This window comes from Erinaceus europaeus, chromosome 3 (genome assembly GCF_950295315.1).
Source record: "Erinaceus europaeus chromosome 3, mEriEur2.1, whole genome shotgun sequence".
Lineage (NCBI taxonomy): Eukaryota > Metazoa > Chordata > Mammalia > Eulipotyphla > Erinaceidae > Erinaceus > Erinaceus europaeus.
In genome coordinates this window covers 184,377,742-184,391,399 of record NC_080164.1, presented here as the reverse complement: position 1 = coordinate 184,391,399, position 13,658 = coordinate 184,377,742, and the positions used below count along the sequence as shown (strand labels likewise).

The following is a 13,658-nucleotide window of genomic DNA, read 5'->3' as shown; positions in this document are numbered from 1 at the left end:
CTGACTTACCGGCGCCGGGCAGAGCCTCCAAGGCCTTCTAGGGTCCGGACCCGGGATGGGGTGTCCTCAGGAATCCCCGTCTGAGGAGATCTCGCTGGGGCCTCCAAATGTTAGCGAGCAAAATCAAACCACCATCCACTGCAAGGAAGCAAAAGATGTTTATTCACGAATTCGAATCCGGGACGAGAGGTGACTGACAGCAGTCCACCAGCTCGACCCCGAACAAGGCCCAAACCACACAATTTATAGCATTTTTGAATACACTCAGGGAGGGGGAACACATCACCTTATCAATCTATATCCAATAACATTCTATAGAAAACGCGGAATCCAATTATTTCAAACCTAGCAAAAAGCTAGGTTTTGAGTGGTTTGATCCACTCAAAGCAAAGCGCGGGCTAATTTCAAACATTGCAAAACCACACAACCAATTGAACCTAGCCAGGTAGGGTCACCACATCCTCCCGCCATCAGCTTCAACCTTCTGGTAAACAGCTTCCTTGTGCAAAGGTCCTGATAAGCCTTGCCTGTGTGCGGGGTCTTGGTAAACAACTGGTGGCTTACTGATTCGGTTCTGTTTTTCTAGGGGAAAGGGTAGGGAATTTTCCATCTCACACTATAAGCAGAAAAGCAATTATACTTAAAACTTTAAAACTACTGCATCTAACACCTATCATTTCTCATGAGTAGATAATATCTTGAAAAGTCATGAGATTTTTTTCCCCCATGTTTTTCGATGCAAAATGCATCACGGTTTTTCCAACAGCCCAATATATGGCTATTGACGTTTTTCTTCTAAAACGTTTTTTTTTTTTAAAGATTTTATTTATTAATGAGAAAGATAGGAGGAGAGAGAGAAAGAACCAAATATCACTCTGGTACATGTGCTGTCGGGTATTGAACTCTGGACCTCCTGCTTGACAGTCCAGCGCTTATCCATTGTGCCACCTCCTGGACCGCCTAAAATGTTTTTATGGTCCTGTACAGCACAGAATGTGAATTGCGGGGGCTCCGCGACCTCCCAGTGGCCCTCTGTAGAAGTGAAGTGTCGGGCGGGGGAGACAGCATAATGGGTCTGCAAAGACTCTCGTGCCTGAGGCTCCAAAGTCCCAGGTTCAGTCCCCGCATCACCATAAGCTGGAGTTGAGCAGGGCTCTGGGAAAAACAAACAAAAAATGGAATGTTGACCGTTTCCCACACACCACCCAGTAAGAATCAGTGATGACTTAAGGAGACGATCAGTCAGTACGGAGGCGATGGGCCAGCCGGGAGACTGCAGCTCGCAGGAGGGCAGGGGTGCAGCCAGGTCAGCACCCCGGGGCAGGCGTGTCAACTGACTTCCTGCCCACAGCATTCCAGCGTCCCTTGCCTCCAACCTCGCTAATGCCACTTGTCAAGATTGCTGGGCCGAGCTTTCCAAGATAGTCTCTAGTTTCACTGCTGGAGGGCCGGGCCTCATCCTTACTGTTTTCCCTGTTCATTTGTAAGACTCTTTCTTTCTAAAGGGATGAGCGGGGGCCGGGCAGTGGTCACCCAGCTAAGCACACAGAGTACTAAGTGCAGGGACCCACTCGAGGACCTGGTTTTAGCCCCTGGCTCCCAGGGGCCGCCTTGCTACCTCCCCTCACTCGCCTCTCTCCATCTCTCCCACTCTCAACAATGTAGAAGAAAGTGGGTGAGCAGTGTCTCCGTGGTGTCCAGCATGTGTGAGGCCCTAGGCTGGCAGTCGTGCCCTACTCTCCCCTGGCCTCTGGCCCCAGGCAAAGCTGTTTCTGTCTCTGTGACCGTGGGCCTTGGGCATTCCCTGTAAGCAGGGTGCTTACACACAGTCCTTTGTGACCAGTCCTTTGACTGCTGGGACGCTGTGGCAGGAGTCAGCACCCATTCCTTTGTTGGAAATGACACACAGTTTCTGTGTGTGTGTGAGTGCGCGCGTGTGTGGGTGTGTGCGTGTGCGCGTGTGCGTGTGTGTGCGTGTGTGTGTGTGCGCGTGTGTGTGCGTGTGTGCACGCGTGTGTGGTCACTGTGCAGTCGTCAGCTGGCAGGCAGGGTTGACACCGTTCCTTTGTCTTCTATGGATAATACTGCTACAAATATACACAAGTGGTTTTTTGAATTTCGATCTTTTATCTATTCCTGAGACCAAGAGAAATTGCAAGGGGAGGGGGATATAGGGCGAGAGAGAGACACCTGTAGCCCTGCTTCACTGCTCGTGAAGCTATCCCCCGGCCAGATGCTTGAACCCAGGTCCTTGCACTGTAATGTGTGTGCTCAACCAGGTGCCTCCCGCCTGGCCCCCTACAAGTGTTTTTATTGTGCTAAAGGTAGGTGTGTATAGAAACGATGTCTTTTGCGTGGCTGTTGAGGCTCGTGAAGTGTCCCCCCGTAGGGGGCGGGGAGCCAGGGCTTTGAACCCAGATCCTTGTGCGGGTCCTTCCACTTAGTACTGAATGCGCTCAACCAGGGGCACCCCCGCCTGGCCCCTGCTGACTTATATTGCACACAGGACTTTTATTCCTCTTGACACTCGTACAAACATCAGTGTTTCTTTTTAAAGCCTACCCACACGCAGGTATACAACATGTTATTTTATTGAAAAGAGAGAAAAAAAAAGTTACAGTTACCAGACAAATACTCTGTGTAGCTGCTCTCAGCTTGCACTACAGCAGGTAGAGCTGTACTGTTTCCAGTAGCACTTTGTGGATCCTTAACACCCTCTGTGCTTGCCTCCTCCCCACCCCCAGAAAAGGATTACAGCAGTCTCTGCGACAAGCAGCCCATAGGACGCCTTCTCTTCCGCCAGTTCTGCGACACAAAGGTGGAACTGAAGCGATGCATAGACTTCCTGGACGCGGTGGTAAGCGGCTCACCTGACCGCGCTCTACAGTCAGGCGTGAGGATGGGGTCTCAGCTAGTCGGGTCTCCCGCAGCAAGACGTCCCACAGAGCACGGCTTTGCCATGCGTGAGACCGGGGTTGCGGGTCCCGCCTTCATTCAGCACGCCGCCGAGGGAAGCCTCAGTCCTGTGGTGTCTCTCATCTACTAAAGAGAAAGCAGTCCACCAGCCGGGTCTCGCCGTGACTTCAGAGCAGAGGAACTTGTCCCTCCAGCCTTCTCCCTGTGGCGCCGAGCTGTGCTGTGTGGAGCCGCACCTCAGGCTGGGGGCCGCCTGGGAGAGCTTGGAGAGCTCCTGCTCTCAGCTGTGGGGACACTGAACACACGCTGGCACGACACGCCAGTGCAGGTGCCACACGCCCGGCACGCTCAGCCCAGAGGAGTTGGGGGGGATGGTTGGTGTCACAGCCCTGCTTCACCACTTGCAAAGCTTGCCCCCTGCAGGTGGGAACTGGGGGCTTGAACCCGGGTCCTCGAGCCCTGTAACGCGTGCACTCGTCTCCATTTGCTTTGGCCCTGGTCCGGAGGAGCGTGTAGCCCTACTGCGTGGCGGGCACTTCCAGAAAACGGACTCCTCAGGCCACTGATTTCCGGAGGGAGAGCTGCCCCCACCCTGCCAGCACCAGCGGTTCCCGTGGGCACATCAGCAAGCAGCTTGCAGTAGCTGGGAAAGCTGACACTCTCTCTCTCCCGTCTCTGTCATCAGGCAGAGTATGAGGTGACTTCTGCTGAGGACCAGGTCTCATGCGGATTGTTCATCCTGGAGAAATTCTTCAATAACAAGGTGCGTCTTCCTCCTCTCTATCCCGCGTCTTAAAAATAACTGCTGGGGTTGCATAGTCATTTTAACTTGAGTAAACCTACTAGTCAGGTGTGTTGGGCATTCTTGTTTGTTTCGTAGAAAGCTTCATTGGGGGGAGTCGGGCTGTAGCGCAGCAGGTTAAGTGCAGGTGGCACAAAGTACAAGGACCAGCATAAGGATCCCGGTTCAAACCCCCGGCTCCCCACCTGCAGGGGAATCGCTTCACAGGCGGTGAAGCAGGTCTGCAGGTGTCTGTCTTTCTCTCCCCCTCTCTGTCTTCCCCTCCTCTCTCCAAGTCTCTCTGTCCTATCCAAAAAAAAAAAAAAAGAAAGCTTTATTTGGTAGGGGTTGGACAATGGCACGTCCAGCTGAGTGTTACCATGCTCAGGGACTCAGGTTCAAGCCCCCACTCTCCACCTTCGGGGGGAAGCTTATGGCGAGTGGAACAGGACTGCAGGTGTCCCCCCCCCCCTTTACTTCTCTGTCTACCCAGTAGACGGCTAAGGGACATTTTGAAGTTTTGTTTACTTATCCACTATGACAGAAGAGGAAGAGGCATGCGGACCAAACGCTGTGCATGTGCAGGTTTCGCTGCTGGGCCTCTAGGAGCTCGGGCAGCAGAGTCCAGTGTGGGGAGGCTCAGCCTGCCTCCTTCAAAGCACCAGGGGCTCCTGGTCCCCAAGTCTAGTCCAGGCTGCTGGTGGTCGGAGCACTCGAGTTCCTTTCGAGAATTCTGGCCCCTGCTAAAAAGCTTCTGAGCCCTGATGTGCTCTAAGATAAAGAAAAGCTGACCGAAAAATGATTCGCCTTGTGCACAGGACTGGGAGGCGGGCAGGTCGTGACGGGAAGAGGCTGTGAGGACTTCCACGGACACGGGGGGCGGGGGTAAGATTTCCGGGGGCTAAAAGCCCGGGACAAGCAGCTGCCGTCCATTTCTATTTACTAACTCAGTCTGGCGTCTGTCATTGCTTCCCCGCTGGACACGGGTGTTGGCAGGTGGACCCACGCCCCCAGCCCATCTCTGTCTGTCCCTAGTGGGCAGGGCTCTGGGGAGGGGAGGCTCCAGGACTCATGGGCGAGGGCGTCTGCCCAGGGAGGTCAGGAGGGCATCATGGTGGCGGCTGCAACTTGGTGGCTGAAAGGCCGTGAGATAGAAAGCAGGACAAATTGTTTAATAAGCGGGAACCTAAAGGCAGGAACAGAGCAGATGAGATTTGGGGGTCTCCATTTTGGAAAAAGCTAGTAGGTCTGTTTCAGGTCTATTCCAAAGGGCTCCTGACTTTACTAGTTCTGCCTGAGCCCGACAGCTGGCGTGCAGGTGGGCTAAGGGTCTTGTCTGGGGAGGCGGCGCTGCAGGTGCACTCTTCTCCTCTGAAGTGGCAAGCTGGATGGACCCCGTGCGCCGTTCCCTGTGGCCTTGGAACAGAAGGAGCGTGGTGGGGTCTCCAAAGCCCGGCTTCACCTGGGCGTCTCCGGGCTCTGCCGTGGTGGTTCACCACGCCGGTCTCTCTCTGCCGGCAAGCCTTGTACCAAGTATCGGAAGTAAGATAGTGGGCATTTCAAAGTGTTATTGTAATTTAGCTGACAGTACTCCTCCCCCTTCCTCCCGCCCCCAGAGCCCTGCTCAGCTCTGGCTGATGGTGGTGTGGGGGATTAAACCTGGGACTTTAGAGCCTCAGGCAGGAGAGTCTCTTTGCAGAACCACTGTGCTGCCTCCCTGCCCTGAGTGGCAGCTTCTGATCACGTTAATTATGACAGTATTACTGAGTGGGGTGGGGTGGAGATAAGGCCATTTCTAGCTTTGTTTGTAGGGCTAGATAGCACAATGGTTATGCAAAGAGACTCCCAAGTTCCAGGTTCAATCCCCTGCACCACCATAAGCCAGAGCTGAGCTCTGGTTTAAAAAAAAAAAAAAAAATACATCTTAAAAAAACTCTAGCTTTGTTTGCACTTAGTAGTTCACCCTTTGTCTCCCAGTTTCTTTTAGTGTCACCCAGTAACTGCTGGGCTTGTTGGCATCACAAGGTTTGCTGTGGGGACCTGGCTGTAGCACAGCGAGAATCTGGCCAGAATGGTTCCTCTGAACAGAATAAATGTGCGCTGGGCACAGACAGTGGGTAGCAGCAACACAAGAGGCTCCCTTTCCCTTTCAGGCTGGGGCTTCACTGGGTCTTTGAGCATGGCAAGGCGTGCACTGTGCCGGGCGCGCTATCTCCCAGGCAAGGCGTGCAGTGTGCCGGGCGCGCTATCTCCCAGCCCTACAGAGTCTTTTCAGACCGGTTTTTTTTTTTAATTTCTTTATTGGGGAATTAATTTTTTATATTTATTTTATTTATTTATTCCCTTTTGTTGCCCTTGTTGTTTTATTGTTGTAGTTATTATTGTTGTTGTCGTTGTTGGATAGGACAGAGAGAAATGGAGAGAGGAGGGGAAGACAGAGAGGGGGAGAGAAAGACAGACACCTGCAGACCTGCTTCACCGCCTGGGAAGTGACTCCCCTGCAGGTGGGGAGCCGGGGTTCGAACCGGGATCCCTACGCCGGTCCTTGTGCTTTGCGCCACCTGCGCTTAATCCGCTGTGCTACCGCCCGACTCCCCGGAATTAATGTTTTACATTCAACAGTAAATACAATAGTTTGTACATGCATAACATCCCCCAGTTTCCCATATAACAATACAACCCCCACTAGGTCCTCTGTCATCCTTCATGGACCTGTATTCTCCCCACCCACCCACCCCAGAGTCTTTTACTTTGGTGCAATACACCAACTCCAGTTCAGGTTCTACTTGTGTTTTCTCTTCTGATCTTGTTTTTCAACTTCTGCTTAAGAGTGAGATCATCCCGTATTCATCCTTCTGTTTCTGACTTATTTCACTCAACATGAATTTTTCAAGGTCCATCCAAGATCGGCTGAAAATGGTGAAGTCACCATTTTTTTACAGCTGAGTAGTATTCCATTGTGTATCTAGACCACAACTTGCTCAGCCACTCATCTGTTGTTGGACACCTGGGTTGCTTCCAGGTTTTGGCTATTACAAATTGTGCTGCTGAGAACGTATGTGTACACAGATCTTTTTGGATGGATGTGTTGAGTTCCTTAGGATCTATCCCCAGGAGAGGAATTAATTGCAGGATCATAGGGTAGGTCCATTTCTAGCCTTGTGAGAGTCTCCAGACTGTTCTCCACAGAGGCTGGACCCATTGACATTCCCACCAGCAGTGTAGGAGGGTTCCTTTGACCCCACAACCTCTGCAGCATTTGCTGCTGTTACCTTTTCTGATGTATGACATTCTCACAGGAGTGAAGTGGTATCTCATTGTTATCTTGATTTGCATTTCTCTGACAATCAGAGACTTGGAGCATTTTTTTATGTGTTTCTCGGCCTTTTGGATCTCTTCTGTGGTGAATATTCTGTCCAAGTCCTCCCCCCATTTTTGGATGGGGTTATTTGTTGTCTTGTTGTTGAGTTTGGCAAGCTCTTTATATATGCTGGTTATTAAACTCTTGTCTGCTGTATGGCATGTAAAGATCTTTTCCCATTCTGTGAGGGGTCTCTTGGTTTGGGTAGTGGTTTCTTTTGCTGTGAAGAAGCTTTTTAATTTGATGTAGTCCCATAGGTTTATACTTGCCTTAGTCTTCTTTGTAATTGGATTCGTTTCATTGAAGATGTCTTTGAAATTTATGCGGAAAAGAGTTCTGCCAATATTTTCCTCTAAGTATCTAATAGTTTCTGGTCTAACACCCAAGTCCTTGATCCACTTGGAATTTACTTTTGTATTTGGTGAAATACAGTGATTCAGTTTCATTCTTCTGCATGTTTCAACCCATTGTTTCCAACACCATTTGTTGAAGAGACTCTGCTTTCCCCATTTAATAGTCTGGGCACCTTTGCCAAAGATTAGATGTCCATAGGTGTGGGGGCTCACTTCTGGGCTCTCAATTCTATTCCACTGGTCAGTGTGTCTGTTCATGTTCCAGTACCAAGCAGTTTTGATGACAGTGGCCCTATAATACAGTCTGAGATCTGAGAATGTGATGCCTCCGGTTCTGTTCTTTTTTCTCAAGATTGTTTTGGCAATTGTAGGTCTTTTCTGGTTCCAGATAAACATTTGTAGCATTTGTTCTATTCTCCTAAAAATGTGCTTGGGATCTTGATGGGGATAGCATTAAATTTGTAGATGGCTCTGGGTAATATATTCATTTTGATGATGTTAATTCTTCCAACCCATGAACATGGAATATCTTTCCACTTCTTTGTGTCTTTTTCTATTTCCTTGAGTAGTGACTCATAATTTTCAGTATACAAGTCTTCCACTTCTTTGGTTAGGTTTACACCTAGATATTTTATAGTTTTTGTTGCTATAGTAAGAGGAATTGATTTCTGGATTTCAATTTCTTCTAACTTAGTGTTTGCATAGAGGAATGCCACTGACTTTTGAATGTTAATTTTGGAGCCTGACACCTTGTTGTATTGCCTGATGATTTCCAAAAGCTTCTTGCTGGATTCCTTAGGTTTTTCTATGTATACTATCATGCCATGTGCAAATAGGGAGAGTTTGACTTCTTCTCTTCCAATCTGTATCCCTTTAATTCCTTGCTCCTGCCTGATTGCTATGGCAAGAACTTCCAACACTATGTTGAATAGTAATGGTGATAGTGGGCAGCCCTGTCTAGTACCTGATCTGAGTGGAAATGTTTCCAGTTTTTCACCACTGACTATGATGTTGGCTATAGGTTTGCTATATATAGACTCCACTATCTTCAGGAATTTTCCATCTATTCCCATTTTTTTGTAGTGTTTTGATCATAAAGGGATGTTGCATTTTGTCAAAGGCTTTCTCTGCATCTATTGATATGACCATGTGGTTTTTGGTCTTGCTTTTGTTGATGTGGTGGATCACATTGATTGATTTACGTATATTAAACCAACCTTGCATGGCTGGGATAAACCCCACTTGGTCATGATGAACAATATTTTTAATATACTGCTGTATCCAGTTGGCTAGAATTTTGTTCAGTATTTTAGCATCTGTGTTCATCAGAGATAATGGTCTGTAGTTTTCTTTTTTGGTTATGTCCCTCTCTGCTTTTGGTATCAGAGTGATGTTGGTTTCATAGAAGCTGGCAGGGAGTATTCCAGTGTCTTCAATCTTCTGGAAGACTTTTAAAACTAGAGGTATTAGTTCTTCTTTGAAGATTTTGTAGAATTCATTTGTAAAACCATCTGGTCCAGGACTTTTATTTTTGGGGAGATTTTTGCTAACTGTTTCAATTTCATTAGCTGTGATGGGCCTGTTCATGTTATCCACTTACTCTTTACTTAGCTTTGGAAGTTGGTAGGTATCTAGGAAATCGTCCATTTCTTCCAGGTTCTCTAGCTTGGTGGCACAGAGTTGTTCAGAGAAGCCTCGCATGATATGTTGAATTTCTGCGGTGTCTGTTGTGATAGCTCCTCTTTCATTTAGTATTTGATTTATTTGGGTCTTCTCCCTTTTTTGTTTTGTGAGTCTGGCTAAAGGTTTGTTGATTTTGTTCACTCAAAGAACCAACATTTACTTTCGTTGATCTTTTGTATGGTTTTCCTATTCTCAATGTTATTTATTTCTGTCCTAACTTTAGGGATTTATGTCCTTCTGGTTGCTTTAGGGTTCCTTTGTTCTTCTTCTTCTAGTTCTTTAAGATGTGCAATCAGGCTGTTTATTTGTGCTTTTTCTTATTTCCTAATGTGTGCTTGTATGGCTATGAACTTCCCTCTCAGTACTGCCTTAGCTATGTCCCAAACATTTTGAAAGCTTGTGTCTTCATTTTCATTGAACTCTCGAAACATTTTGATTTCTTCCTTGATTTCCTCTTTGACCCAGAAGTTGTTAAGAAGTGTACTGTTGAGCTTCCACATTTTGGGACTGTTACTAATCTTTTGTTGATTGTTAAGTGTTAGTTTAATTCCACTGTGGTCTGAGAAGATGCTTGGGATGATTTCAGTGCTCTTGAATTGGCTGATGCTGTCTTTGTGGCCTAACATATGGTCTATCCTTGAGAATGACCCATGTGGATTTGAGTAAAATGTGTATTCCAGTTTCTTGGGATGAATGACTCTGAAAATGTCCAATAGTTCTAGTTTATCTATCTCCTCATTTAGCTCCCTCATGTCTTTATTGATTTTCTGCCTGGATGGTCTGTCAAGTTGAGAGAGTGGGGTGTTGAAGTCCCCTACTATGATTGCGCTGCTGTTAATATATTGCTGTAGCTCTTTCAGTAGAAGTTTGATGTATTTAGTTGGCTTCTCATTGGGTGCATAGATGTTAATAATTGTTAAGTCCTCTTGATTGACTGATCCTCTGAGCATGAAGTAGTGTCCATTCCTATCTTTTTTAATCTTATCTATTTTAAAGTCTATAATGTCAGATATGAGAATAGCTGTTCCTGCCCTTTTTTTGGGCCAATGGCTTATATGATAGTTTTCCATCCTTTCACTTTAAGTCTGTGTTTGTCTTGTTGAGTTAGGTGGGTTTCCTGTAGACAGCATATTGTTGGGTTGTACTTTCTGATCCATATTCCTATTCTGTGTCTTTTAATAGGTGAATTCAGGCCATTGACATTTATTGATATCAAAGATTGAAGATATTTTAACGCCATTCTTGTAGAGTTTTAGAGTGTTCTGAGATATGTCCTATTTATGGTGGTCTGGTTGTTTATAGGAGACCTTTCAGAACTTCTTTCAGGGCAGGCTTGGGGATAGTTGATTCCTTCAGCTGTTGCTTGTCTGAGAAGGTTTTGATGCCTCCATCTAGTCTGAATGACAGTCTAGCAGGATATAGTATTCTTGGCTGAAAGCCTTTCTTACTGAGCACTCGATAGATATCTTGCCATTCTCTTCTGGCCTGTAGTGTTTGTGTGGAGAAGTCTGCTGCTAATCTTATGGGTTTTCCTTTGTAGGTGACTCTTTGTTTTTCTCTTGCTGCCTTCAGGATCCTTTCTTTATCCTTATTCCTTTCCATTCTAAATATGACGTGTCTTGGTGTCTTTAGGTCTGGGTTAATTCTGTTTGGGACCCTCTGGGCTTCTTGAATCTTTATGTCTTTGGTGTTGTCTAGACTAGAGAAGTTTTCAGCTACTATGGCCTGAAGAATGCTTTCTTCCTCTCCCTCTCTTTCTTCCTCTGGTAAGCCAATAATGCGTATATTGTTTCTTTTGAAGTCATCCCATAGGTCTCTGTTGTTCTTTTCAGCATCTCTTAATCTCTTTTTGAGATCTCTTCCTTCTTTTTTAGTTGTCTTTAATTTGTCCTCGATCTTGCTAATTCTGTCTTCGGCCTCATTGATTCTATTCTCTCTGCTCTCTACTGTTTTCTGGAGTTCATCTATTTTGTTACCCTGTTCTAATACTGTTTTATCTTGTTCAGCTAGTTGTGTTCTTAGCTCAGCTATTTCAGCTTTCAGTTCTCTAATAACATTGAGATAATTAGTGTTTTCTTCCAGAGTCTCATTTGTTGTTCCTGTATTTCTGATTAAAATTCTTTCAAACTCTTTACTCACTCCTGTGATTATTTCCTTAGCTAATGTTTGGATGTTGAACTCGTTATTTTGTGCTTCACTCTTTGGGGGGCTTTTAGCTGGACTCTTGTCCTGGTTTCTTACTCCAATATTTCTTCTTGTTGGTTTAACCATTTTATATAGTATGTTATGAGTTCCCTCTCTCTTTTCAAATTACTGATTACTCTTACCTGGATTGACTTGTGTCTAAGTAAGGTAATTGAAGGGTTCACAGTGGTGGAAGTTAACAATTGTTTCAATAGTCTTTTAATCCCTGAGTTGGAGCTCAGTGGCTTAAAAGCCTCTCTTTTTTTTCCTTTTACTTCCCTGTAGGCTATGGGAGCCTGAGGGCTTTTAAACTATCAATAGGCTTCTTAGCTTAATCACTGACTCCTGACCAAGAGACAAAGCAGGGTGTGGCAGAGATAATCCAGTGGTTATGCAAAGAGACTTTCACAGCCCCACATCTATGTCACCGAGGTATAGGTATTCTCCTGAGTTTCCTGGTTAGGTCTCTGTCCCCTGGTGTCCCTCCCTGCCGCTGCTCCAGATTCTGAGGGCAGCAGCAGTGGAGACTCAGAGTTGCACTTGGTGAGTCTCTGGGGAGTCCTCTCCTCCCTTCAGCTGTCCCCTTGTTGGTGGAGCAGACTGGAGGTGGTGTCTCCACTGATAAACTGCTGAACTGTTAGCAGTCACTTAATCTCTCCCTAGGCTCCTCTCTCCTCTCTGTCACCAACCACACGTGTTTGCACTCACCGGTGATTTGGTGGGTTCCTGTGGTCATTCTAGTCCTGTCTTGTTTCGGTCCGGGTGGTCTCCTTTGGGATTCCTAGTTGATCCGGGAGAGGAGCGGACTTCAGACCGTTTTTATAGCATCATTCACATTACTGTCCTCAAATTCGTCTGTCAGAATCTCTCCTTCCTTCCCTCTTTCTTTCTTTCTTTCTTTCTTTCTTTCTCTCCTTTCCTTATTTCTGAATTTTATTTATTTAATGAGAGAGAACTCTGCTCTGGCAAATGTGGTGCCAGGGGTCGAACGTGGCATCTTACAAGTGTAAGTCTTGGGACCGGGTGGTGGTGGTGCACCTGGTTGAGCGATGTGTCACAGCGCACAAGGACCCATGTTTGAGCCCCTGCTCCCCACCTGCAGAAGGAAAGCTTTTCAAGTGGTGAAGCAGGGCTGCAGGTGTCTCTCTTTCTCTCTCCCTCTCTATCTCCCCTACCCTCTTGATTTCTTACTGTCTCTATCCAATAAATAAAAATAATAAAAAATTTTTTAAAAAGAAGTGAAAGTCTTGGGGGGGGGGCTGGGCAGTGGCACACCAGGTTGAATGCACCTCGCCATGTGCACGGACCTGGGTTTGAGCCCTCGACCCTGCAGTAAAGCAGAGCTGCAGGTATTTCTCCTTCCTTCTCTTTTCAAATAAATTAGACGCATGTTGCCCCCAGAGCACTGCTTAACTCTGGCTTGTGCGGGGGGGGGGTGAGGTGCTTCAGATGTTAGAGTTTGTTTGCATAGCCTCCCCCTCCTCCATCTCCCCCTCTCTTCTCAGTCTCTGTCTATTCTATCTTAAAAACACAAAAAGCAAAAAACACGGCTGCCAGGAGCAGAGGTTTCTCCTGTAGCACCGAGCCCCAGTGGCAACCTCAGTGGCAACTAAAAAAATGTGAGGAAAAGAAAAGTTTACTGCAGAGCAGGTGGGCAGACAGATGTCGCCGGAGGCCGTGCTCCTGCCGTGTCCTGACAGAGGCAGCAGGGCAGGCGGCACCTGGGGTGGGGCGGGTGGAGGCCGAGGGGCCACTGGGGCATGTTTCCTGCCCTGTATGTTCCCATTCGTTACTTGGCTCTGAGTCTGCTCACAGCCATTCACTGTGCGTTTGTCTGTGTGTGCGGGACTCCAAAGTCTGAAGCTCTCAGGCTGCAAGTGCCTGCGTGGACCATGCGCGAGTGTCAGCTGAAGCTGAGGGAGAACTCAACCACCGAAGTCTTTGAGGGCTGCACGAGGTAGGCGGGCACCCGCGGGAGTCTCTGAGGGCTGCAGGAGGCAGGATGGCACCCGCGGGAGTCTCTGAGGGCTGCAGGAGGCAGGATGGCACCCGCGGGAGTCTCTGAGGGCTGCAGGAGGCAGGATGGCACCCGCAGGAGTCTGAGGGCTGCAGGAGGCAGGATGGCACCCATGGGAGTCTGAGGGCTGCAGGAGGCAAGCGGGCACCCGCAGGAGTCTGAGGGCTGCAGGAGGCAGGATGGCACCCGTGGGCGTCTGAGGGCTGCAGGAGGCAGGATGGCACCCACGGGAGTCTGAGCCTGCAGGAGGCAGGCGGGCGCCCACGGGCTGTTTAGCCTTGGCATGCCTGCAGCCCAGCATCAGAGCGAGGTGGGACTCCAGGTCCGGGCTCAGGAATCAGTGCATTTGTCCGAAGATGCAGC

General features: G+C 47.8%; 2 protein-coding genes across 5 annotated transcripts in view; one reads left to right on the top strand and one right to left on the bottom strand.

Moving 5' to 3' along the window:
* Window positions 1-13,658, bottom strand: part of TADA2B (transcriptional adaptor 2B) — a 253,837-nt gene that overhangs the window by 31,442 nt on the left and 208,737 nt on the right. The window lies entirely within an intron of this gene.
* GRK4 (G protein-coupled receptor kinase 4) overlaps window positions 1-13,658 on the top strand; it is a 65,121-nt gene that overhangs the window by 16,579 nt on the left and 34,884 nt on the right. For all 4 annotated transcript variants that reach the window (XM_060188548.1, XM_060188547.1, XM_060188549.1 and 1 more), the window contains exons 3-5: window positions 2,745-2,857; window positions 3,602-3,679; window positions 13,135-13,235. In XM_060188548.1, coding sequence (XP_060044531.1) covers window positions 2,745-2,857; window positions 3,602-3,679; window positions 13,135-13,235 — 292 coding nt within the window. The remainder of the gene's footprint in view (window positions 1-2,744; window positions 2,858-3,601; window positions 3,680-13,134; window positions 13,236-13,658) is intronic.